Source organism: Symphalangus syndactylus, chromosome 14 (assembly GCF_028878055.3).
Source record: "Symphalangus syndactylus isolate Jambi chromosome 14, NHGRI_mSymSyn1-v2.1_pri, whole genome shotgun sequence".
NCBI lineage: Eukaryota > Metazoa > Chordata > Mammalia > Primates > Hylobatidae > Symphalangus > Symphalangus syndactylus.
The window spans coordinates 80,246,683-80,272,001 of record NC_072436.2 but is presented as its reverse complement, the minus strand read 5'-3'; the positions used below and the strand labels follow the sequence as shown (position 1 = coordinate 80,272,001).

At 44.9% G+C, this 25,319-nt stretch overlaps 1 protein-coding gene across 27 annotated transcripts in view; it reads right to left on the bottom strand.

Annotated features, from left to right (window-relative positions):
* Positions 1–24,507, bottom strand: part of BCL11A (BCL11 transcription factor A) — a 103,938-nt gene extending 79,431 nt beyond the window's left edge. For 3 of the 27 annotated variants that reach the window (XM_063616848.1, XM_063616851.1, XM_063616856.1), the window contains exons 1-2: positions 22,126–22,343; positions 15,572–15,901 (exon numbers count right to left, since the gene is read on the bottom strand). In XM_063616848.1, coding sequence (XP_063472918.1) covers positions 15,572–15,800 — 229 coding nt within the window. In that variant the 5' untranslated portion in view covers positions 15,801–15,901; positions 22,126–22,343. The other 24 variants (XM_063616846.1, XM_063616845.1, XM_055240785.2 and 21 more) reach the window with 21 other exon arrangements.
* Between the last annotated feature and the right edge of the window lie 812 nt (positions 24,508–25,319).

The following is a 25,319-nucleotide window of genomic DNA, read 5'->3' as shown; positions in this document are numbered from 1 at the left end:
AAAAAAAAAAGAGTTTCCACTGATTTCTTACCTGCATACACAGGCACGCTGGCCACACCCCACCCCACTGCACCACGAGCTCTCACACCTGGTCGCCTGAACACAACCAAACCCTTCCCATCTGGCCCTCGGGTTACTGGCGTTATCACAACTCTTTTTTTCCCAACGGCAAGCCAGGAAAGATGATAGAACCCGCATGTGTAGCCAAAAGACTGGCCTCAACTGGTTCAGAGGAGGGAAAAAATTGAGCTGTGCGTCTCTTTATTTTTTTATTTTTTATTTTTTTGCCTTTAGCCAAAAGACCAGGGAGCATTTGATGTACAGTCAGCAGGTATTTAAAAAAGAAAGAAAGGAAAAGGAAAAAAAAAAACACTGAAAAGGCTTGGCTGCACTGGGGCCCTGACACGCTCTCATCTAAAGCCTGGCCCTCGGCCAAGTTCATCTGTTAATGGACAACCACAACCAGGGCCTGCACCTCCCCCACCTCCCACTATCCCTCCCGAGTCTTCTCTGTTCTCCTACCTCTTTCGAGCTCCTAAAAACTAGACATCGATTATGTCTGCGCTTTTCCCTTTCTATTCAAGATAAACAAAGTGCTTCAAGTTCAGGGCGCACCCTGGGACCCCTGACAAAACAATCTATCATTCTGTCTGCTAAACCAGTCTGGCTACACCACGGCCAGGGAGAGTAATGCTCCCAATGTACAATTTTCCCTTTGTGCTCCTTCCCTCTTGCCACTAACCTCTTTTCTTTACCACCTTCTCCGGAGCAGATGGACTTGACCACTTTGCTTAAGCCCCTCCTGGCAACCTCAGAAATTAGAGAAAAAAAAAAAGAGCTCCTGGCTACCCCACTCCGGTCCAGGTTTTTCTCCTCCCTCTGTGTTGCCCGACAGTCCTGCACACACAGACACAAATCCCGTTGGACCCACACAATCTTTTCGACCCTCTCACCACTGACACTAACCCAGAAAATAAATTAAATACTGGGACTGCCCCCTCCTTTGCGTTCTGCAAGAATATTTTAAGTGAGTTTTGTTTTAAATCATATCCATTAATTTACCCTGACTTGCAATTAAATGCAAGTACACTTTTTACAACCAGTACGGAATGTATTAATTATAACTACAAATGGTCAAATGAGAGCACAGTCCCTCCTAAAAATATTAATAAAATACATAATAAATAATATTAATGAAACAAAAATAGATTCATAAGCCTTGGCCAGGGCTTTTATTATTTCATGCAAGGGGAAAGTCCAGCCAATGAAACTTGCTCCATACACTTTGGCAGGACTCAGACCAACCACTACCATTAAACTCAAGAGCATGTTTTGGCAGTGCCCTGGCATTGGGAGGCCCTGTGCAGATACCACCAGGAGACACTCACCCCAGTACCCAAGGCAGGGTCCATAACGTCTTACTCAGCCTTCCCATGTGGTCGGGAAGTTACCCACAGGCTGCTTCCCTCTTCCTAAACATCCCCTCCGCCGGCCGCAGCTGTCCTGTCAGTGTCCACCCTGCCCCTCAAAGGACAAATGAAATCCCCCAGACCCAGTAGGAAATAAGCCCACCTAAATGAAGGACTCAAGACTAGGGCACCATGAGCATCTGGGTTAAGGCTCAGAATCCTGCACCAGCGTTGGAAGCTGCCTTTGTTCCTGCCACACCGCCAGGCCCCTGCTAACCTGTCTCCACAACACTCAGCCTCACGCCTCACCCCAGCACTCCCTGCCTCTGCCCCTCCCCCCAGATCCAACACACCCACCGCACAATCGAATCTAATTAAGATCAGGAAGAAATTTGCATTTTCTTTTCACTGTACCCCCAGTAATCACAGAAGTTCTTCAAATTTTGAGAATTTTGTTCCTCTGCTAATTATTTCCCTCATTTTGCATTTCAAGGCACAAAGACAGTCTATCTCACTGGTGGTCTATTAATAGTTTGAAGTTTTGAGCGTCAGAAGGTGGTTGTTGCTTTTTGGTTTTTGTGGGTTTTTTCCTTTTAAAACTATTCTGTCATTTCCAGTTTTGTAAAAAGGTTTTGTTTTGTTTTGTTTTTTGTTTTTTTTTTTTGTTTTTCTTTTTTTGGTGGTGGTGGCGTTAATGTTTCTTCAGAAAGACAGCTCTGGGCCATTCTGGGTATTATGATTTGGTTTCCCCCTTACAATAGTTACTCTCTGCCTGGTTTGCTGATTTACAGAACCTTGGTATGTGAATGGCGAAAAAGAAAAAAAAGGAAAGAAAGAAAGAAAATTCCTTGGCATAAGTATATGTTTGCTGATCAAATTTCAGATCATGTGTTGTTCATTATTATGACTTTATTTGAAAAACAGTTTGCCACAGTGAGATGGATTCACTTATACGCTTTCTACCTCTCCACTCGCTTTAAGTACTTCGAGAAACAGTACAATTTTTTTAAAGGTACATTTAAAGCATTAACTAGTTTGGATTAAAACAATGTTTCACCGTCTGTAAATTCCCTGAAAATACATTTTCAAAAGACTTACGCAAAGCCACATGATTTTGAAGGAGCTAATGAGATTGTCCCACAAACAAAATTTAATGGTGACTTAAGAAATTCTAATACTTTTCATTTACTTCCTGTAGAATTATTTGTGTACTTGACATTTATACAGTTTCTCCATTATATAACAATCTACCCTGGGTACACTAGATTACGCCAATCTATTAGAATGAAATTTGTACTCCATATAAGCAGAAGTTTCCAGTCGCTTTTGACTTACCATTATGTTTCAATGTAAAGTGTTATTATAGCAGAGTATAAAGCACAGCTCCTCCATGCTCACGTTTTTAACTCTAATACTGTAATCTTTCTTGCTGCTTCTAGGGCTGTGTCAGTGTTTACATTCCTGGAAGTTAAATAAACCAACATGGCAAAACTCCTGGATAGACTGAATAATAAGGCTTGTGATGACTAAATTGTTTACTTTTTACCTTGTTAGGATCCCTTTCTTGTAAAGTTTGGGGAAGAGAGAGAGGAGAGAAAGAGAGAAGGAATGAAGGGGGCGATACAAGATAGAAGGAGAGAGATTTATACACTGGCTTCCATATGTCACAAAGACCTTCCTATCCACAGCCAACGCGACTGAAGCAGCATGCATAAGTTAGTGTTGCTTGTTTTGTTTTCTTAAATACCAGGTCAGCTGAATACCCCTTTCTCCACTGCCCACTCAGCCCCATATAAAGTATGAAGATTTTTTTTTTGCCCATTTTCAAATAGCAAATTATCCATTAGATTTCATCATATCTTAGTAAAGCAATTACATCAAGAAAATTATAGTGCGTGTGGAATCAATTATGCATGCAGTTGGCCGGAGACCAAAGGCTGTGAAGTCGGAGAGGGCAGAATCGCTCGACACACACAAATAAAAAGCCCCTGGATCTCACAGATGGACCCCATCAGTTCATCTTACTGCCTAAAAAGTTCATGCACTTAATAATTTATTTGTGTTCTGGATACTGTTTCCCAGCTGAATATTAACAACTTTAAACTGAAGCATGCTTTTAGCATGGTATGGATGGAAGTCACGGTAGGGCGGTGCTAGGTCCCTCAGAGGTTAAAATTATAGTTATGTTTCTTACACACTGTTCATTTTCCATCGCAATTTATTTTCTTTCATTAAACATTCCTTTTAATCAGAATATCAGTTACAGTGTTCTGATTCTGCTTGTTAACCAGTGATAAACTCATAAACCAAAGATGAACATCAATAATACAGCACAGGTTATTCAACAGCAAAGGCAAACACCAAAATCACAGGCTCTCAAAAATCGGAAACCGTTAGTTAGCACCTTGTTTTCACCACCAGGGCACTCGTGTATCTTGAGGGAGACACTGGGAGCCCAGGGAGCCTGGAGACCAGGATATACTTTGGTGATGAGGGGAGGACACATTGTAGCTCAGAGCAGCAGCTGAATGAGAAAACTTACTTGATCTAAAAGATAAAAGAGTCAGCCAGACCGAGGCCCAAGTCCTTTAGGTGCTAGCCATCTATCTAAAGAAGAAACCTAAAGCATTGTTAGAAAGGTTTGTAGTTCTGTAGCCTTCCCTCTTCCAAAGGAGGAACCTGATGTCTTAATACACTAGAATAGCCAAGGCTTCCTGCCATCAAACTGCTAACAATAAAACTGCCCTGCAACGTTCGTGGGGAACAGAAACAGGCAATACATATTTCTCTATGTATCTGGAAGTGCCTCAATCATATACTTAAATTTTACAGTCTTCTCCCCAAATGAGAACGATTTCCAGCCAACACGTTCACAAACTGTACTTAACGTTAAAAGAAAACGGATAAAACATATGTAATTACTCAAGGTTAGACTTCTAATTCCTCAATTCACTAAAGGAAACTTGGCAAGAAGATGCATCATTTTGCTCCTTTCTACTGGGGCATCTGAGGAGGAGAGCCACTGAGGCAGCTAATACACAAAACATGATCAAAAGTGATTAACAACAGCTTCATATGCAAATTGCATTAATGAAGGAGTGCAAAGTCATCATGTAAATTAAATATGTCAAATCTCTTGGTGAACTTTCAATCTTGAGAAGAAAAAACACTGCTTTAATTTTTTTACATCATCAATTTTGCAAGATTGAAAATCTAAGAATCTTGGTGCTATAAACAATTTTCACCTTTTTTTTCTCCTTCAGCAGGCTGACAGGCCAGCCTGATGTGCACCGAATGTACATGTTAATAGGCCAATCAAAAATGCAAAACAATTCGCAATTACTGGAAGGACCTAATGGTCATTAGAATTTACAACTAGGTAATGAACTGAAGTCTGCCCACACCATGCATATTCATAAAGCAATTTAGCCTTTGAAGATTAAAGAAGTGCTTAAAATTCAAATGAGCTTTAGCAAATTATCAGTAAGATTCATCCAAAAAGCAAAGGGTTTTTCTTCCTATGATTTCCTCATTTTTTTAATGCAAAATTGTTATATCTTCCAGACTGAGCTTAAACTAAACATAGAGCTTCTAGTCAAGCCAAAGGGGCTAAGAGACAGAGGCTGCAAACATCGTCATGGACTTTGTTCATAAAACTAAGCCCTTAAGAGCCAAACCTATCTCTAAACATGGTAATTTATCAAAAACAGCCCAGAGTCGCTCATAGGCAATACTGCACAGTCCTCCAACAGAACAGATTAACTCGAGTCCCTCCACCCTCCCAAAAAGCCTTTTCCCCCTCAAGTTGTCTCTCCTGTGTAAACATCCACTGTGGTATAAAAACAGCTTTTTCATTGGCTTGGAGTGGCATTAATTTTAGAAGTTTCTGCTTCCAAAGGGAAACCAGCAAGAAAGGAGAGGCACAGGAGGGAGAGGAGCAAGGTCTGGTTTACTTCTGAGGAGTGCAAATCCTGTTGCTTGAGATCTGCCTTTCTGATTTCCCCCATTCAGCACTAGCCGCATTTAATCCATGGTGAACGGGTCATGCAGACATCAGCTGACATTCAGAAAGTTGTGGTGTCCACCGACCACCACCATCCCACCCCAGTTATTAGAGAGTATCGTGGGAACCTGGACTTTCAGGCGTTCCAATTACTAGTCTGGAGAAGAATCCTTTGCTTGAATGCTAACTCACACCTTGCTAACCTCCTGACATTTAAAAAATTCTAGTGACAGAATTCCCAATGAACTCCTCCTCTTCCTCCCAACCCCAACCTCTCCACCCCAGGTGAAAGCAAGAAAGTATATGTTAAGTCCTATCTCAGCTGGTGTGCAAGTCAGACTGTGAATAACAGCTTCGAAAGGCCACGTGTCCGAGCTTACCGCTCCACTGCTAGACCCAAAAGCTCTCTGCTGTGGGGATTTCATTTGAACTGCTATCGAAGAATATTCCAAGAACCTCTCTCCACACCCTTCTCCCCCTCTCTCCCCCAGCCTCAGACTTTCTCCTAGAGTTGATCTTACCGGAAATGTGGATATTATCAAGGAAATGGGAAAGAGAAGGGAGAAAAATCTCAGGTACTACCCCCTGATTTCTTAACTCTCTTATCCTTGGGCCCTGCTCAGAAATGCGCCACATTTTAACATTTATTAGAAAGGATAGGATGCAGAGCTGCATGGAACCCACATCCACAACCATCTGTATGAGCCACAGGTCCACAGTCCTGACCAATTCCGTTTGACACTAATGTTACTCTACATGAGTAGAGTTCAATGAGGGTTGATATGGGATGTGACAAGGCAAATCAGAATTAGATTAAAAACAAAAGTTTAGAAACCGATGCTACACTACAGAGCAAATGGGACTTGAAGGCCAAATTTCCCCTAACTGCCTTCAAGTGATTTTCCCTATTAGAGCGTTTGCCTGCCACCCCCCTGCTGGCAACACCGCAATCACATCAGAAAGTAAAGTGGAATGCATATAGGAAGCCTTGAGATATTCCTCTTTAAATACAATACCTATATACTTAATATATAGCAATTAACTTCTGGTCAGGAGTGTGCAGGCAGCAGGCTGCCCCAAGCAGATAGGAGGGGAGGGGGGCCCAGAGCTGGGACAAGCACAAAAGACAGGTCCAACAACAATGCCTGCTGTCAGCAGCTGAATTATTTTTATACAGGAATTTTTATCTCTATTGTACAAACAAGTACGTGTCTGTGCTGACTTGTTAAGCAATCCACTTGTATGTAGAATAAGATTTTTTTTCTTTCTTGCTACCAGTCATACAGCTCCAAGATCAGAAGAAATACATAGTCTTTGAAGCTGCTCAAATGTTTTAGTTAAAAGGACAGCAGTTGTTTTCAAAGATCCAAGAGTATCTTTATCAGAATTAAATTTTTCCTTATTGATTTTTTCCCCTTAACATGACAAAAACATAACATGAGAAGGTTACGATTTATTATTAAAAATTTTTTTCAGCCTTTAAATCATTCTTCAGTAGCCAATGTTCACTTTTAAATGTAAAGGAATAATTTTTTTTTAAATATTAGGGTGTGATTGAGTAGGAGAGAGAAACTCATGAGATTTAAGATTTAACATTGGTTAATGCATTGTTTTAACTGGAAACTGAAAGGATCGGGGCAGGGGAGTTAAAATGGAGAGTAAATGGTTCACTGAGGGGTTCCCCCTAAATGTAAATAAATCATAAAATCATGGTATACCTTGAGTTGGTGAAGGAGTATACTTCAGGTTTGGTTCTCTTAGTTTTTTGAGGTTTGTTTTTGTTTGGTGAGGTGCAGAGATTGGCCAAATATTAAAACTCTATATTTAAAACGTACAGGATCAGACTTGGCACACAGTGCTTTCTGCTCCAACATAAGAATCCAAGCTACACCTTATTTCCCTAAAAATTAACAGATGTGACTTCCTTGCAGCTTTTTTATGCATAATTACATATTAAGAAAATGAACAACTGATGAATATAAATTTAAATGCCCTGATGCTTAGCAAAAAGCTTCCTTGTGTTTTTTAGAAAGTTCAGAAAGCAAATAGAAAGGCGAGGTAGGTATACAACAGCACTGGTTTTCTTTTTGAAGGCACCCTTGCAGGTTTCACAATAATTCCATTCTTTATTTTAATGGGAGTTTTTAATCAGTGGATTTGCCTCTATCTAAAACTAAAATCAAATCGTAGGTGCAATTGTTCATCGGCAATGCTAACAACAGTGAGAATACAAATAAAAACTCACTGTGAGTGACCAAAGGTCCCCAGGTATCCCCTTCATCAACATACCTGCTCCAGGTTCCCACCGGGAATTCCCTGGCGGAGACCGATTCAGTTCTGAATAACATGCTGCCAGCCCTATCTGGAAAAGGGTGTGCAAGGCGCCTTCTCACCTCTTTTACAGGAAGTTTAAACCTGATCATCTCACCTTTAGGTACACATAATTTGTTGTTTAGCACTCTGAGAACTTGGTATTTTAGCTATCTAAAGAGATCAAAAAGGGCAGAAGATGGAGTGAGCTGAGGCCCAGCCTAGCTCTGGTGCACACGTCAATCGTGCACTGCGCGTTGCCTTAGAGGAGCAACCTGTGCAGGTAAATCTTCCAGCAGCATTGCATCAGATCCGCTCACATCAGTCTCCAGGGTGAACCAAGAGATGACACTTCAGTTCCCTGTCTGCAAACTTCTAATTCGCCAGTTCTTGGCAGCTTATTTTTCCAAGTGTTTTGTTTCAGGAGACGTGTATTTTTCTTTATACGTTTTGTGGATCTACCACAACTGCTTCTGACAGCTGTTGATTCTGTTAAAGGAACACATTATAAAAATCTTCTTTAAAACCTCAAGCAATGTGGACTCAAAAATATAATGGTGAAATATTTTAATGGAATTCCAGTTGAAAGTTGTTTTTTAAAAAAAAGTACAAATGAAGATACAGAAGTCCTTTAGGTCAGCACTAGATTTAAACTGAATGTCTCTGTGTGTGTGTGTGTGTGTGTGTGTGTGTGTGTGTGTGTGTGTGTGTGTGTGTGTGTTTAATGGGGAAAGAGGGGTGTTGCAAATCACCACAAATATTTACACTGTACTCCCTTTGTTCAAATCACATACTTTTAACGGGAAAAGCTGGAACTGTGGCTATTTAAAATTTTAAATATTCAAACGCCTGTAATTAACCATATGAAACAAATTATGTTGCATTTCTCCATACCAGCACATGCAAAAAAATTCTGGTGGTGAATTGGGAGGTGGCAGAGTTGGGGAGACAACTCCAAGAGAAGAAAAGGATGATGTTTTCATTTCGCTATAGATCAAAGGAGAACAAGAATGGAAACTGTGGCATATCGAGCATTTTTCCATCGCTGTCTTTCACACTGGGCTATCTAAGTTTATACAATTCCCCAGACTAGCTGCATATTAAGCTTGCTGTGTACAGCTTTATTATGGTGCGGTGGTGGAAGAAGCATTAATATTCCAGCTCCGCATCTGACAGGGCATTTACATGCGCCCATCTGAGCGGCACCTGAGAGCTCCTCCAAGGTGCAGTAACTGTGCGCCTATTGTAAAGGCAAATGAAGCTCACCTATTCCCTGCTGGGATCAGAAGTGACCTCACCACCCCCCATGCCTCAAATCCTTCCCTTGCCAACCTAACTCAATGCCATTGCAGAATGACGAATGAGCTCAGAAATAGACCCCAAGTTACTAACCCTGCTAAGAACAGCAAAAGCCTTTGCTGAAATGTTTTAAAAATGCATAGGGAGTGCAGCTGGCCAGTAAAAAGCAGGGAGACAAATTCCAGTGAACCCAATATGGAATACGTTACATTTTTAAACTGATTAGAAATACAGTCTGATGTTTACTGGCTTCAAATGAGTTTGGCATCAAGTATACTGGCTTTAATAATGCTGGCACTTTTAAAATTATTATTATTTTAAATCTGCCTTTGGTCTCTAGGAGCACATGTAGAGAGCTAAAGAATTCTTATTTGTCAGGTTACATTTCCTGGAAATTAAGTTTGTGACATAAAATGACTCCAGTAGCAATAATATGGTTCGTGCTCAAATTAATTAGGTCATGTTGTAAAAACTACGTGGCAAATTACAAAGGTAAATTTACTGATATTGGCCAGTGCTGTACACCCTGGTCGTAAAGGGGAGAAGCTGTTTAAGGATGCCCATTTACCTGGGTAGGAGAAAAGAATCAAGGAGGGAGGGAGACAACGGTCAATTTCCTATTTGTATTACAAATAAAAATAGTAGTCATTATCCATTAAATTATATAGTCTGAACATATTTTATGAACTTTATTAATGTCATCCAAATTGACACATAACATAAAAATCTGCTTGATTTGAAATAATATTAAAAGTGGGCTCTAAGTTAGAATCTTTTTTTTTTAATCCTTGAAATAACAACACTGCTGACATAGCCATGACCCAAATGAAATCTGAACAAGCAGAAAGGTACTAAAGATGCTTGGTGATTAAATCTCATGCTAAAAAAGTGGCAAGGTGCCAGGCTGGGTCCAGCTTGATGCTAAGTGCTTTTTATTGCACAAAGCTGGTACTACTGTATGTAAAAACAGACTTGGGCTTGGGGTAAATTTTGTCAAATGACTTCTTTGTGCAATAAAGGGTGTGAACAGACCAACCAAAGTAGATGAAATTAACATCCAGTGACGCAATCTTGGTGCATCTCCCTAGCTGTGCTTTCTACTTCGGTTAAATTTAATATTTCCCCCCAAAGGAAAGCCAAACTTTCTTCCTTTCTTACTGACCAGCATGCAAAGCCACCATTCACCTATTCTCCTCTATTAAACACTTTCATTGAGAAATCAGAAAAATCTAAAAAATGTTTCCCTAGGATTTGCATGTTTTTTAAGTACCCCAGTTTAGTACTCCCACATTAGCCAAACTACGTGGAAGCTGCAGTGTGAAATTAATGATTTTCCAGGACTCTAAAAGGTGCCATTAATATGCATCCAACTCGCCTCCTCCCTGAGCTGAAGGTTGCCTGTCCTGATCCTGCCTGCACATTTCTACACCCAGTTGCATTTTCCAGCCCATGTGCAGCTCCACAATTAAATGCCACATTCACTAAGAGAAAGGTGTGCAAAACATATTTCAGATCCTTTATAGTAAAGGCACAACTTGCAACACAACAAGGAATGGGGTGATTTAAGAAATTACAGCACTGTTTGTGTGTGTGTGTGTGTGTGTGTGTTTTTAAGCTTTCACAGAATAAACACAGAGAATGGGAAGAAAACTTTGTCCCCCTCTGCTCCTGTTCTTGAAGTGAATACATATTTGTGTTTCCAATAAAAGGCCATTTTTACATTAACTGTCTGTAACAGCAGGAGACAGAAAAACTAACACAATCTCCACATCACACACAGGATGATCTTCATATCACGTGGACCTATTCTCAAAACTATTATTTATAAAAGATGACTAGGAAAATGCACAATGCATCTTTTCTGTGTCATCACAAGGGTAATGTCTGAAGAAGTTTGGGATCTTTAGGATCTTCTACATTTTAGGTATTTTTTTTTTCCTTTTGGCTTTCCTTAGTAAGTTTAGCAGCCATGCGGGCCACTGTGTTTAATTAAGCTTTCAAAAGTCCTGACAATGCCAACAATTGTAGGACACTTCTGCGGCTCAATCATGCAATCACTGTGACAGTTCTATTTACAATTTGTCTTAGAAAGAGTTTCTCTGACATTGTACTTTGACAAAACATCCAAGCTGCCAGTTCACAACCTTTCTCTGTCTTATTTACAAATACAGCTTGTATATAGGGCTCCCAGTTTCATGAACATGAGTCTTTGGATAGTGGCCTCACAAACATAGGCTCCCTATGAAAATCCTAGGTACTTATTAGGAAACAATATTCTCTACTCTCTGGATTCTGAAGGTAAGTAAAATGTTCACCAGTATATTGTTTTTGTGGTAGTGGTGTTTTTTTGTTTTAACTGCCATGCTGAAAATTCACTTCAGAGGTCAGTCGTTTTTATTCAGAATCACATAAATAAAGAGAAAAGAAAAATAAGTAGTCATAATAGCATACTATAATTTATAGTCTCATTTACAATTACACCATAAGGTACACAAATACATCCTCCAGTTCAGTCTGAGCTAGGAGAGAATCAGAATGGATACAAAAAGAAAAGGTAAGTTCATTTTCTAAATTCTGAAAAGCATATTGTATTTGATTTACTTTTAAGAGCATGCTAATGTATTTCCATTTTGAATTAGTATATCTCCCTTCTTTAGAGTGTCTGTCTGATATATCATTATCTAAATACCAGCTATACTGTCTAGGCAAATAATTTTAAATACCCTGATATAAATATCTATGTTCATGATTTTAAAGAGGAAAAATGTTATATATCAACAGGAGCAGACTTTACTACATTTTATAGGACTTGTCATATTTTTTCTCTAGTCTCTCAAAAAGCTAACTTTATGACAGCCCAAACCTAATTTAAAGATTCCTATGTGCAATAAGCCAAAACCTCAAATCTGACATGATGGGATAATGTTTGGGTCTTTTCTATAAGGGAATAGCAGTTTCACATTCAGTAATCTTCCATGAATATTTCCCCCATCATAAAATATGAGACTAAAAAAAAAGAAAACAAAATAAAACAAAACAAAACCCCTATTGAAAGCTCTGACTGCAAGTCAAAGGCTGCTGATATCTGAGGGTGGATATTTGACACACATATTGATGAACTGGGCCCACACAACATAAGCTGCTAATTCCCAGCTAAATTAATACTACTTCAATGATCTCAATGGATCACAATCACACAATATTTTGAATATTTAAATAAAATGAAAAAAGCAACCTGATTAACATCTAGGTGTACAGCTCATATGTGTACGTGGATGAAGTGGGGGAGCACATACCCATCTATTCACCAGGTAAAAAGAATCCTCTAAAAAATACTCAGCTTGGGCCAGGCACACTCACTCAAGCCTGTAATCCCAGCACTTTGGGAGGCCAAGGCAGGTGGATCACCTGAGGTCAGGAGTTCAAGACCAGCCTGGCCAACATGGTGAAACCCCATCTCTACTAAAAATACAAAAAACTAGCTGGCTGTAGTGGCACACGCCTGTAATCCCAGCTACTTGGGAGGCTGAGACAGGAGAATTGCTTGAACCCAGGAGGCAGAGTTTGCAGTGAGCCAAAATCATGCCACTGCACTCCAGCCCGGGCAACAAGAGCAAAACTCTGTCTAAAAAAAAAAAAAACTCAGCTCGGAGAGGCCTGAGTACAGTGAAAATGCATACCATTTTACTCAAGATTTAAAGAACTCTGCCTTATTCTCCTATCTGAAAGTCCCAAATTCTAAGCTTTATTTATCTTAGGAAGAAGATCTGTCACTGTTTTATTCTTGCTTCCTGCCTATAAAATGGTACAGGCTCACAGTGAACTCAAATCCAACTTACATCACTTTAATAAAGCCTTTCCTACCCAGCACGCTTAAATGACTACCTTTTATGTGGTTGCCAAACATATTCTTCTAGAGATTCATCAATATATCCCTTTCCTTAATACAAAGCATTGCTTCTCCTTTCTTTTTGTGACACAATTCAAATATGTACTGAATGATTACTGTTATTGTTTCCTTCCTCATCATAAAAAGAAAAGCAGACTTGGAATTGTGCAGACGTGCTTTAGAGAAATGGGCTGGGGGTACACACACAGCCGTCTTCCAGAACTTCGCTTCAGGGGCACCTGAGGGCCAGAGCATCGGAATTTATATGCAATGGTAGAATATTAATTTCACCATAGGAAACTCTTAATTCATTACTGTGAATTATGAGAAGTCGTGATTCTAGTTACTGACATCTCACTTTGAGATGTGACCACACTATTTATGTTCAGCCAGTTCCAGTGTGGGAACAGGTGATTAAACACAATGAAAGAAATAAAGACTTTGTAATTATTCATGCATGAAAGGTTTACCTCACCTGGGTCGCAGCACTTGTTGTGCACCCATTGAATATCTTAGACATCTTAGAGAGCTTTTTGTCTCAGTTAAATGATTGATTATTAGCGCTATAAAATATATTTTAAATTTGCTTTTGGTTTTGGCTTCTCTAGGCTCTGCTATTATACTTGTTCTTTAAAAAAATAATAACAGAACCTTTAGATAACCAGGGAGTTCAAGCAAATATCTTTTATTTCCCTACATAGATTCACAACTATAGCAGTAAAAGCTTTAACTATATGTAAGGCCTTCCCCCCAGCGTTTAGATTCCTCCTCTAAATACAGAGGCACAGAATTTTTGAGCTGGTTAATCTGAGACTGAATAACCTATCTGGGACCTCAGTAAGAAGTGTGGTTTTAATTCTTGCTTGACAGACACTGTGTTTTGTCTTTTAAACGAGCAGCTCGATATGTAAATACGATGTTACATCACGCAAGTGTTACTCCATATTTGGTGATTTAGCAAGGCTTTGGATCTCCGAAGACGACAAATCCCCTTCCGCCTGCTCTTGCTTCATTAATCATGCCTTACATTTCTGTTCATTTTCCTTCCAGTCACAAGACAACACATGGAAATGGTCATTCCCACATCCTACTGGGGGGTAGGGGAGATAAAATCTTCACCTAGATGTCACATAAGGTAAATGTGGTGGATTCAAGAAATACACTCTGCAAATGCAGCTTCCCTAGTAGCAGATTTCCCATTTCACTACAGGGAAAATATCTGAGTGTTATTACAGAAAGCATTAAAAAAAGAAAGAAAATGCCACGTTTGGTTTTAATGATCAAATTCTAGAGGGGGAGAGGAGAAGTAATATGACATTTAATCCCCTCTGGACCACTGACCTATTATGGTTCAACTTTGTGGTCAAACTAGGTCAGAGAGACAAGTTCCAGTGAATCAATTCATGATATGCACTACCTTTCCTGAAACTGAACAAACCTCTTGCCTTTCGGGAGCTGGATGGTAGGTAGATGGAAGAAAGCGATCCACCAACAGGCATGGCGTGTCGGTCATCACAGAATCTGCATTGACTTTTGTCTAACATGCTCAATCAAAAAATGCTTTGAGGGTCACTATACAGTGTTGCTGTTTATCACTTAGAGCAGGGAATTTAAGTCCCACTGCTAGCCTTTAATTCCTTTTCCCTTGAGCTGCCGAGAAACCCACATACCTAGCTACCTCCCTGCTAAAATTAACCGAAGGAGGGAGAGCTGTTGAATACGTGTGTGTATTTTTCCAAGAAAATTTTTACATTGTGTTATAGCAGAAACAGTGGAGTCTGGACTGGACATTTGTAAGGGTGACATGTGGCTGTGTAAACCACAAACAAAATCAAGATACATCTGTCAAAACCACATCAGAGACAAGAGAGAGCACAGAGAAGCATTTATCATTTAGCTGAGGAGGCAGGCTGCAGGGAGCAGCCGTTCCTGTCAAACCAACCTTTTGAAATTTCCAACATGCCCTTAAACTTTTCGAGTAAGCATGTCTGTGCGCTTCAGCAACTGCCCTCTCTACTCTGGCCTGGCCAGTCGAAAATGGCATCTTAAAGTCAAGGTCATGGTGTCATCCCACCACGGGGCTGTGTTTAATTACAGCCCCATCCGGGCTGACAGCCAATATGGATCCAAGGCTAGCCCTGAAGCTCAGTTAACTCTTTCCACCTCCTCCAACTACCCTGCCAGCCCACTCTACTTCAGGGAAGCTTGAGAAAGAGCTGAACCCCTAAGGAGGCCTGGCCAGATGTTCTGAGTCAAACAAGTCATTGGCTGAACTGCAAATGCCTAAATGGCTACTTTGCCTCTGACATGTCACCAAAGCTGAAAATGGACAATGGAGGCTGGACTAGGTGTAGTAAAGCTTCAAAATGAGAAGGTGGGGATGGGGAAGAAAAGAAATCCAAAATCGACAGATCCAGAGAGAAGGTGTCTGATGTGTGTACCTATTCTGCCTACATCTGATTCAGTGAGGTGGAAAATATTTATTTTTCTGTGTTCTGGGAGTAGGCAACAGAAATGATTATTTTAACATTACAGGGCTGTCATGGACAGTCACATAGAGTAATAGAGAAAGCACTTCACAACTCCTTACTGCTTGGCTACAGCACCTCTGAAAATGAAAAGAAAACATGCAAACAGCTTTTCTCCTTGCTTCTCATTTACCTGCTATGTGTTCCTGTTTGGGGCAAATTCCTCTAGATGACGTTGATAAACAATCGTCATCCTCTGGCGTGACCTGGATGCCAACCTCCACGGGATTGGATGCTTTTTTCATCTCGATTGGTGAAGGGGAAGGTGGCTTATCCACAGCTTTTTCTAAGCAGAGGCTGCCATTGCATTGTTTCCGTTTGTGCTCGATAAAAATAAGAATGTCCCCCAATGGGAAGTTCATCTGGCACTGCCCACAGGTGAGGAGGTCGTGATCCCCTTCTGGAGCTCCCAACGGGCCATGGTCTGGTTCATCATCTGTAAGAATGGCTTCAAGAGGTTCGGCTGTGGTTGGAGAAACAAAAGCACAATTATTAGAGTGCCAGAGAGGAGAAAAAAGGGGAAAGCCCATCTCAACCCCATGCCATCCCACCACATCATGTAAAGTGTTTCTAGGCTTCTCTATATAATACCCAGAAAATGTGAGCATACAAAATGTACAAGGATGTGAAGGTTATCAACCAGAGAGCAAATCTGTCAATGAGGCAAATCATCATATATGTAAAGAAAACAGTCTTCCTTGCATAACTCCAGAGAACACACACACACACACACACATACACACATGCACACACACACAGCAACAAATGTGTCTGGTTTGTAAGTTTAGAAAGAATGCTACTTAGTTAACACAGGGAACATAAAGAAAGCTTAAATAATAACTACAAGAAAAACTGTTTAAAAAAAAGTGGATAGAAACCAAATTTGTTTCTTTTTTCCTACACACCAAGTTGTCCATTGTGCCAAAGAATGAAAGGAGAGGTGAATAAACACACACACCCTTTGTGTGTGAATGTATATACTCCTAAGTAAACAGACATGGCTTCATAAATTAGAAAGCTACTATGTCACACGAAAAATGTGCCACATTTACACTGCTGTAATAAGAAAACGACTGCATGCACCTATGAAACGGATCTAAATAATAATCATGTCGCAGCATAATTCACCCTGCCAAAAACCTTTCTGCTCTCTCAGCAGTGCCACAAAATCAAAGAAATACCAAATTCACTGGCAGTATTTCTCAGACACATTAGCTAAATGGGATACTTTTGAGTACTTAAGAAAATAAGCCAATTAGTCATTTTTTTTTATTCTGAGAAATGGAATGCCTAAAATATTCTAAACATGTTTGCGCTTGGTGACATCTATGGTATAAAAATCAGAATGGTCAAGCAAACACCACATTTCAGAGCAAGGCTGAGAAGTCCTTTCTTTAGACTTGAAATACCTCACCTAATGTTGTCAAAGTTGACTAATTTTCTGAATGAGCTCCAAAATGCTTCATTATGAGACTATTTCTGCACACATAATCACCAGTGGATGGTATAACAAGGTAGACATGTCTTTCTTTCCTGTTTGCTTTTTTTTAACTTTGTACTAAAATACTCCAGCATCTACTTTACCAGCTTCTATCATTTTTTAAGCTTCCAAAGGGGAAAAGAGAGTTGGTAAGTCTCTGCTTGTGAAATCTTATGCTTGCTCTATCCAAAAAAAAAAAAAAAATCACAAAATACAAAACACATCCAGGATGCTGCCAGTTAATAAAACTGAAGCAGAAAATGTACAAGTCTTAAACAGTTAATCAGTCTGACCTTCTTTAGCAAGCTGCCAATTTCACATTTAATGAACTTAAAGCCACAGAGAATCAAAAAATAGATTTTAATTTGAGTGTAGAATATTGGAACAGATTTTGATAAAGTGCAAAAATCCAGTGAACTCAGGTTAAATTTATTTCAACCCTACCCAGGCTGAATATTGAGGGGGAAGATCTGGAGTAACTCCCAGATGTGCTAGGTGAAATAATATTGAGAGAGCCCTGCCTAGCTGCACCTGTGCTCAAGTAGGACATCTCATAATTTCTAGCCTCTGGTACTCCTCCTAATTTAACATAAGGTCACCACAGGAATATGAAGGTTATATTCCTACTAATAAAGACAGTAAAGTAAGCACTTATGTTTCTTTGCCCAACATACGGGCCAAAAGATAAATACAGAATACATATGCATACTTTTCAAATAAAAGAAGACAAACGGAAGTGCCTCTGCATTGTGCCTTTATGTCATTCTTCTCTTACATTTGCTTCCATTTTGACCAAGTGAGGAATAGGGAACTCATTCTCAAAATATTCCTGTTGTCTGAATTAAGGATTTTAAGTACACATTGATAAATGTGGCTTTTTTGTTTAGCATTAGCTACAAGTTCTGAGGTTTACAGACTGAAGGAAGACTCAGGAAAATATTTTATTTTATCAGACTTAGTAGTACATAGAACCTTTGCAAAAAACAAAAATTTTTATTTCCACCGTTAAGATTCTTTTTTTTTTTTTTTTTGTTCCCAAGGTCTGACACATTTCTAAAACTGGGAATATTATTTAGGTGCAAAAGGAAATATTCTCCTAGGTATCAAATAGTTAAAGGTAATGTGGTTCAAAACAGACTTGGTTAAAGTCTTCTAAATGTAGTGACTGAACTGATTTACAATCAAAACCGGGAAATGAAGTGGTAATTCAGAGGTTGCTGATTACACCTCCACATTTCACCTAATTAATTTTATAGGAGGCAAAGTTCTTGAAAATAACAAGATGATCAAATGTACAGATATAAAACCTGTAACCTCAACATTTTCTATGCTCTTAACGTAAATTATTGCTAATTAACAAGAATTATATCCTAATGTATGAAATACGTTTAACATCGGTCTCCTTGCAAAACATTTGGCTAGTGGTGTTCAGAGAAATACTAAAATGTGTTTTTATTATTGCTGCTATATTATTAAAAATCAGACAAAGTGGGACACAAAGAAAAGATGAAAATACAATTCTCATGGTGTAGTCTACTGATTTGCATTGACATCTTTTCTCAGTGGCAATCAACATTTCCTTTCTGGGCATCTGATAATTTCTCTGCATTTTAATGCAAATTCTCCTTTCCCTAAAAACCTTCCTAACCCTCAGCCATTTACCCCCTCCCTCAATTCAACTCTATCCTCCTTCGCCCCAACAATACCAACATTTCTAAGCTCCGGCCTAAACTCCGGCTACAAAGCAGGGAGTCCTCGATTGAAGTGGAAGGGAGTAGGCAAATAATCATAATAATTAGCCGCGAATTCTCTCTACGAGGGGAGGAAGAAATAGAAAATAAAATGCTTCTACGTTCAAACAGCAGGACAGCCTGGAACGTCTCAATGTCTCAATGACAGACTGAGATCTCTTTCCTCTCTGTGTAGTTGCAAAAGAATAAATTTAAGGGAAAAAAATAATCCTTATAGGAAATGTTGGTAAGGAGCGAGCAAAACGAGAGCTGCCGGGGAGCGGAGGGGGAGGGGGAAAGAGAGATGTGTCTTCAAGTTTGCTTTCCAAGTCCTTCTGCTTGATTGTCTTAACAGGGTAAAGAAGCAAACGGAGGCTGAAATTCAGAGAGGAAAAGCAAAGAAACAAAAGCAAAGCCGGGGGCTACAGGCCCGGGGCAGGGGCCCCGGCAGGGGTGGACCGTGCAGAAAGTGAAGTTGGGCGCGGAGACTCTGAGGCACAAAGCGAGCAGCTTGCTGGCTGCAGGCTCCCGCCGCGCTTGCTGCGAACACGTGCAGCGGCGGCCGCGGGGCCTTGGGGCCTGGGGGCCCGGGGGCCCGGAGGTCCGGAGGTCCGGAGGCGGAGGGCAGCCAGGGGCCCTGACTGCTGCCTCCATGCCCGTCCAGCTTGGCCGCGGGATGACGGTTCCCTGGGCCTGCCAGTTGGTGAAAAAGGAAGTGAGGTTTGGAAAACCCGGCTGGTTAACCTGGTGCAGTCTCAGTATCTCCGCACACACCTCAAGCGCGGGTCCTGAAAATCATTCTGTGTCCACAAGCTTACACTTTTTACTTTGGGGGATCTCTGCAAATGCATTTCCCCCGCAATTCTGGGCACTGGGTGTGCGCGGCGGCGGCTGCGGTTATTCATTATTAATGACGCTGCTTGCCCGCATCATTATGATGATAACTATTACTATTGTTGTGATTCCGAGCTCCGAGGCGAGAAGGGGGGGTGTCGGGCTGCAGAGCCGCCGAGCAAGCCAGCCGAGGCCACCGAGGTCTGTGCTTAGCATGGGGGTGAAGGGGTGGAAGAAGTGAGCCTGGAGACCAAGTGCAAACTTGCCATATCCCCCTCTTCGGCCATGCCCCGAAGCCCTAGAGCGCGCACTCCCAGTTCCTCCCTACCAAAAATGCCGGCCCCGAAAGAAAGCGAAAACTGCACCCTGCTCCGAGCCCGGCGCGCGCTGGTCTCAGCTCGCGCACGGGGGTGTCGGCCGCGCGCCCGGTCGCTTCTCCGCGGCCCCGGCCAGAAGCATTTTTAAAGTCAAAATGAAGAACAAAGACATACGGGGTGCTGGGGGAGAGAAAGGGAATTCTGCCTAACCGTTCTTTCCCCCCACCCCCACCCTCGCAAAGCTCGTTCCTCCCCGGACGAGAATCGCCGGGCAGGAGGTGGGGGAGGCTCTGGTACAGGTTCAAGTTCGCTGAGCTTTCTTGATCTTGTTCTGCCTCCTAGCGACCGAATGGCTCATTCAGCCCACATAGCAGAGGCGGGGGGCGGGGGGGGGTGGTCCTGAGGACCGGGATGGCTCCTGCCCCCTATGCGCACCCAGAAAATGAAGAGAGAAAGAAGTGGCCCCCTCACCCCCTCCCAAACTGGCCCTTTAACCCAGGGACAGGAGGAGGGGGTACTAACCCTCCCAGCCTAGAGTGTCCCAAGATGGACCCAGGAGGGAGAGGGGTACGAGGGAGCAGCCTGGACTGCGCGCCCGGGTCTGTCCTTTGTGCCCCCACTGCATCCTTCCGAAGAAGGCCTGACTTTCCCGAGTCCTGCGAACACTGCCCTTCCTTCCCGCCGGTACCTGGCCGGGCTGTAACTTCACACCGCCGCGCGCCGCGTCTGATCCGCATCCGGCGCGGCCGGGGGAGTTGGGGGCGGGGGAGAGCGGCGAGGGAGGGATGCGAGGGGGTGGGGAGAGGGAGGGCCCCGCAACGTGCCGGGGTGGGGGAGCTTCCGAAGTGTGTGACAAGTTCCAGGGCCCAGTGAAAAATTCAATTCCCTGTGCGCACCCCCCACCACCACCCCTTTAAAAAAAACACAGAACCAAGTATAGGTGGTCCTTTAAAACTGCATCAAAAATTTAAAGTAAGAATCATAAATAGAGTGGGGGGGAATGTGGGCCCTCACGCCTTTCTTTCCCTTGCTGCCAAACTTTCCTAAGTGCCCACCACCCGCCTTTCCAGGCACAGTCAGCGGGAGACAGCCACCACCACCAGCTCTTATATAGACTCACAAGAACCTCAGACTAAGCCAGGCCTGGGGAAGAGGGCAAGACCGAAAGGATGAAGTGCTCGGGGTCCCAGGATCCCAGCGCCCTCAAAATGCACACTCAAACACACTTCTCCCTTGCCCTTCCCCGGCAACCCCGCCACCTGGCCTGGCCGTGCTCCGGGCGCAGGGGGACTGGTGGCCAGACCGGGCGGGGTGGGGGGTGGGGGGTGGGCAGGGAAAGCACGTGGTGACCTCCTCGCCGTCCCAAGCTGTGGACAAGAGACGTCTGAGAGAGTACCCAGGGCGGAGGGGAGGGGAGGCGCAGAACGCGCTTTTACAGTTGCTTTGCAAAATAAAAATGCTTTGCAAAGCTGAGTTTCACCCAGCCGATTTCGCAGTCTGGGAGGTCGAGAAGAGGTCTGGGCATTGTGCTGGGGGCGGACCAGGACCGCGGGCCAGGCTGGCGCGGAGTCACTGCGTGGCCTGCCGCCGTGCCTGGCGGGTGGGCGCCGGGCGCCGGGTGGGCGATCCGGGGCTGGGCTGGGGCGCGGCGGGGTCGGGCAAGGCCCGGGCGAGGCCAGGCCGCCGCCGCCGCCTGCTCCGGGGCTGCCGCGCTGCGCTCGGTCCTCTGTCTGTTTGTTGGCAGGAGGCTCCCGCACACGCGGTGCTTGTAAACATTCAGACACGAGATTTTTCCCAATCAAAATCCACTTCCACTTTTTTTGAAAATCTTCCAAAAAATAGTAAGAGGAGGGAGTTCCTCTCTCCCTCTCCGTGCCGTCGGCGCCCGAAGTTTGCAACTGAAGGGGTTTTGGGGAACAGGGTGATTGTAAATTTTTTTCTAGATGAGAGATTGTTAGATTTTTGCAGGGGGGCTGGTGGGGGAGTCAAAGAGAAGGCCATCACAGAAAAGGGTTGGCAGGGCGTTTGGCTTCGTTTTGGGGGCAAGAAATTGTACATTATCTTGCCTTGTTTTGTTTATTTTATTTTTATGTATTTATTTATTTATGTGCCAGTATTCTCCTTGCTGCCTCTGAGGTTCGGCCGGGAGGGGAGGGCAGCGGCAACCCAGGCGGCAGCAGTCCGGGCTCCCTCCCTCCCTCTCCCGCGTGCCCCCGGCCGCCTCCTCCCCCGGCCCTGGCTCCTGCCCTTCGGCGGCGGCGGCGGCGGCGGCGCGGGAGGGCAAGCGCGAGGAGCCGGCACAAAAGGCAGCGGGACAAACACCCACCTCGGGCCGGAACAAAAGGCGGCAGTGCCGGCCGCGTCTCCCGTCCTTCCCGGTCCCATGGCTCTCCCCGTCGCCGCGGCCCCTCTCCCGACTCGGCGGACTCAGGAGCGCTGGGGGCCCCTTTCCACAGTGCCACTTTCTCACTATTGTGGGGATGACTACTTTCCTCCCGCTGCACACTTGACCGTGAGCGCGCTGGTGTCCAAAGGCCAGTCTCACCTCTTTTCTCCTCGGGAATCGTTTTTTAGACTTGTACTCACTCCCTCCCCCCCATTTTCTTACGGTGAGTGGGAAGCAACCTCCCTTTCCCCATCAGCTCCCACCCCCAGGTTTGCATGTGAGTTGTTCGCATCCTTAGCATTGTTCATTATTTTGCAAAACTGGCGGGGTGGGGGGGGGGTGGAATCATTGCATTCCTTTTCGAAAAGAGAAATAAAGCGGCGGAAAGGAGGAAAGAGGAGGAGTCAAATTTTTGTAAAATTAAATAAAATTAAAAGGTGCGTGCTGTCTCAAAAGTGCATACACGGCAATGGTTCCAGATGGAATGAGGGTTTTTTCCCCGTTTAATCTCTTTTACCTCGACTCTCGGAGGTTTTTCTCGTGAAAAATTTAAAAATGCATGCACACACCCCTCTCTCCCCCTCGCTTTTGCTTCTAGTCCTGCGCGCTCTCGTGATTATTAATAATTATTATTACTATTATTGGGTTACTTACGCGAGAATTCCCGTTTGCTTAAGTGCTGGGGTTTGCCTTGCTTGCGGCGAGACATGGTGGGCTGCGGGGCGGGCGGGCGGCGGCGGCGGCGGCGGCGGCGGCGGCGGGCGGACGACGGCTCGGTTCACATCGGGAGAGCCGGGTTAGAAAGAAGGAGACTCCAGAGAAAATATCTTCATCAGTGCCTTTTGACATCCAAAATAAATTAGAAATAATACAAAGATGGCGCAGGGAAGATGAATTGTGGGAGAGCCGTCATGGCTTTTTTTTAAGCAAAAAAAAAAAAAAAAAAAAAAAAAGGGAGAGAGAGAGAGAGAAGAGAGATAGAGGGAGAGAGAGAGAGAGAGATGAAAAAAATGGCAAAAGCCCCCCTGAGCTGCAAGTTCAAGTGCGGACGTGACGTCCCTGCGAACTTGAACGTCAGGAGTCTGGATGGACAGAGACACACAAAACATGGGCAGGGCGAGCAGGAGAGAAGGGGAGGAGGGAAGGGGAAGCTCACACCAATGGACACACATCAGGGGCTGGACATGAAAAAGAGACCAGGACAAGCCAATGGCCAGTGCGGGGCGGGGGAGGTGCGGGGCGGGGGGCTCCGCGGACGCCAGACGCGGCCCCCGGGGGAGGGGCGGGCCGAGGGGAGGGGGCGCTGGGGCCGCGGGCTCACCAGTGGCCGCAGCGAGCGCCGCGGCGGTGGCGTGGCCGGGAGAGAAGAAAGGGGTGGCAGGGGTGGGAGGAAAGGGTGGGGGGGGAGCAAGACGTGCGCCCTGCTCCCCCCCACACACGCGGACTCTAAAATGAAAGATTATTCAAAAAAGGAAAAAATAGAGCGAGAGTGCACCGGGAGGCTGCAGCCCCGGGCTGGGGAAGCGCGGGCGGAGGGAAGCCAGGTAGAGTTGCTCCCGGACACCCTCCTCCGTACGCACACCCACTTCCCCTCCCCGCCGCCGCCGCGCTCGCTCCCCGCGTGTGGACGCCAGGGGCCGAAGTAAAAGCCCCGAGCCCGCGGCTGCGCTCGGGAAACTTTGCCCGAGGAGAGGACAGCAAAGAAAAATCACCCGAAGTTGAGAGCTGAGCCTCCAAGTTACAGCTCCGCAGCGGGCGAGGGGAGGTGGGAGGGAGCGTACGGCAACGCGGAATCCAGCCCAAGTTTGGAGGGTTGCGGGTCCGGAAGGGCAGCGCCCGAGTCTCCAGGAGCCCGGGCGGCCTGGAAAGAGGGGACCGGGGAGAGGGAGGCGGCGCAGGCCGGGGCCCGAGGGCGCCCCCAAGGCGGAGCCAGGGACCGGGAATCTGAGCGCCCCGCCAAGCGACTGGGTCTGAATGCAACTGGAAGCGCCGAGTCCCCGGCTCCTAAGGGTCGCAGAAAGACAGCCCGAGGAATAAAGAACGAGGAGCCAGAGTCTGGCCCCCGGAGGGGAGCGCCGGGGGCTTGGGCAAGAGAGGCGCCGAGGGGTCCACCTCTCTGAGCGGCCGAGGACAAAGCGCGGGCAGTCCCGGGAGTCCCATTCCCTGGGAATGTGCTCACGGCGCCGCGGGAGGTCCCCGAGCCGGGTCCCTGGGAGGGACACACCCCCTCCCACTCCAGAGCAACTGCAAAAGCACAGAGGGATGGGAAGAAAATGTTTCTTACGGGCAGAGCACAACTGTTCCTGTGCTGTTACCCAGGGAAAGAGAAAATGGGGAACGGAGAGAGAGCGACAGGCTCGCAGGAGCAGCGGGGAGGCCACGGTGGTGAGATGACAGCCCCAGGTCACCGCCGCGCTCCCCAGGCGCCGCCGGCCAAGGCGCACACCCGGGAGCCAGCAGCCCCCTCTCGCCTTTCTGCAGACGTTCCCTGGAAATTAGGGAAGACCTGTTGGAAATAAAACCCTGTCTCTTTAATGCACACACGCACACACACGCGCGTGCTGCCGCTGTCAAAAAGCGGGCTTCACTCTGGCGTGGGATACTTTCAGTTTTACGTAAAATGTACAGCAACAGCACCCCCTGCGATTGGAAAGTTTATTCAGGAACGTGCCTGTAAAGTCCCCTGGCGCCTCCCGCCTCCCAGCCTCCCGGCCTGCCAGCACCACTCTGCAGCCGCCGCCGCCGCCGCCGGGGAGATCGCGGTCCGATTCCAAATCGGAAAGGAGTTAGGGGGAGAGGAGAATGGACTCAGGTCCAAGGGAGTTGCGGAGGGTGCAGGGTGGAGACGGGTCGCCATGGCCCGCGAGACCCTGAGCTGCAGGTGGATATGTGTGAGTGTGTCTGCAGAGCGAGGAGCCCTCCTTCCCTCGCCTCTCCACAACCCCCGTCTTCTCATCCCCCTCTTCAGTCTAAGGGGTGTCGTTTCCGTAAACTCACCCACCCGATGGGGGGGGCTTTATTGTTTTAAGCGAGGGCCCCGGGCTTGCACGCGCTCACCCATCCCGCAGCCCTGCCGGCAAGCGGCTGTTTATTCCTGTTTCGTCTTAGTAAAGTTTCAAGTCTACTGTGTTAGA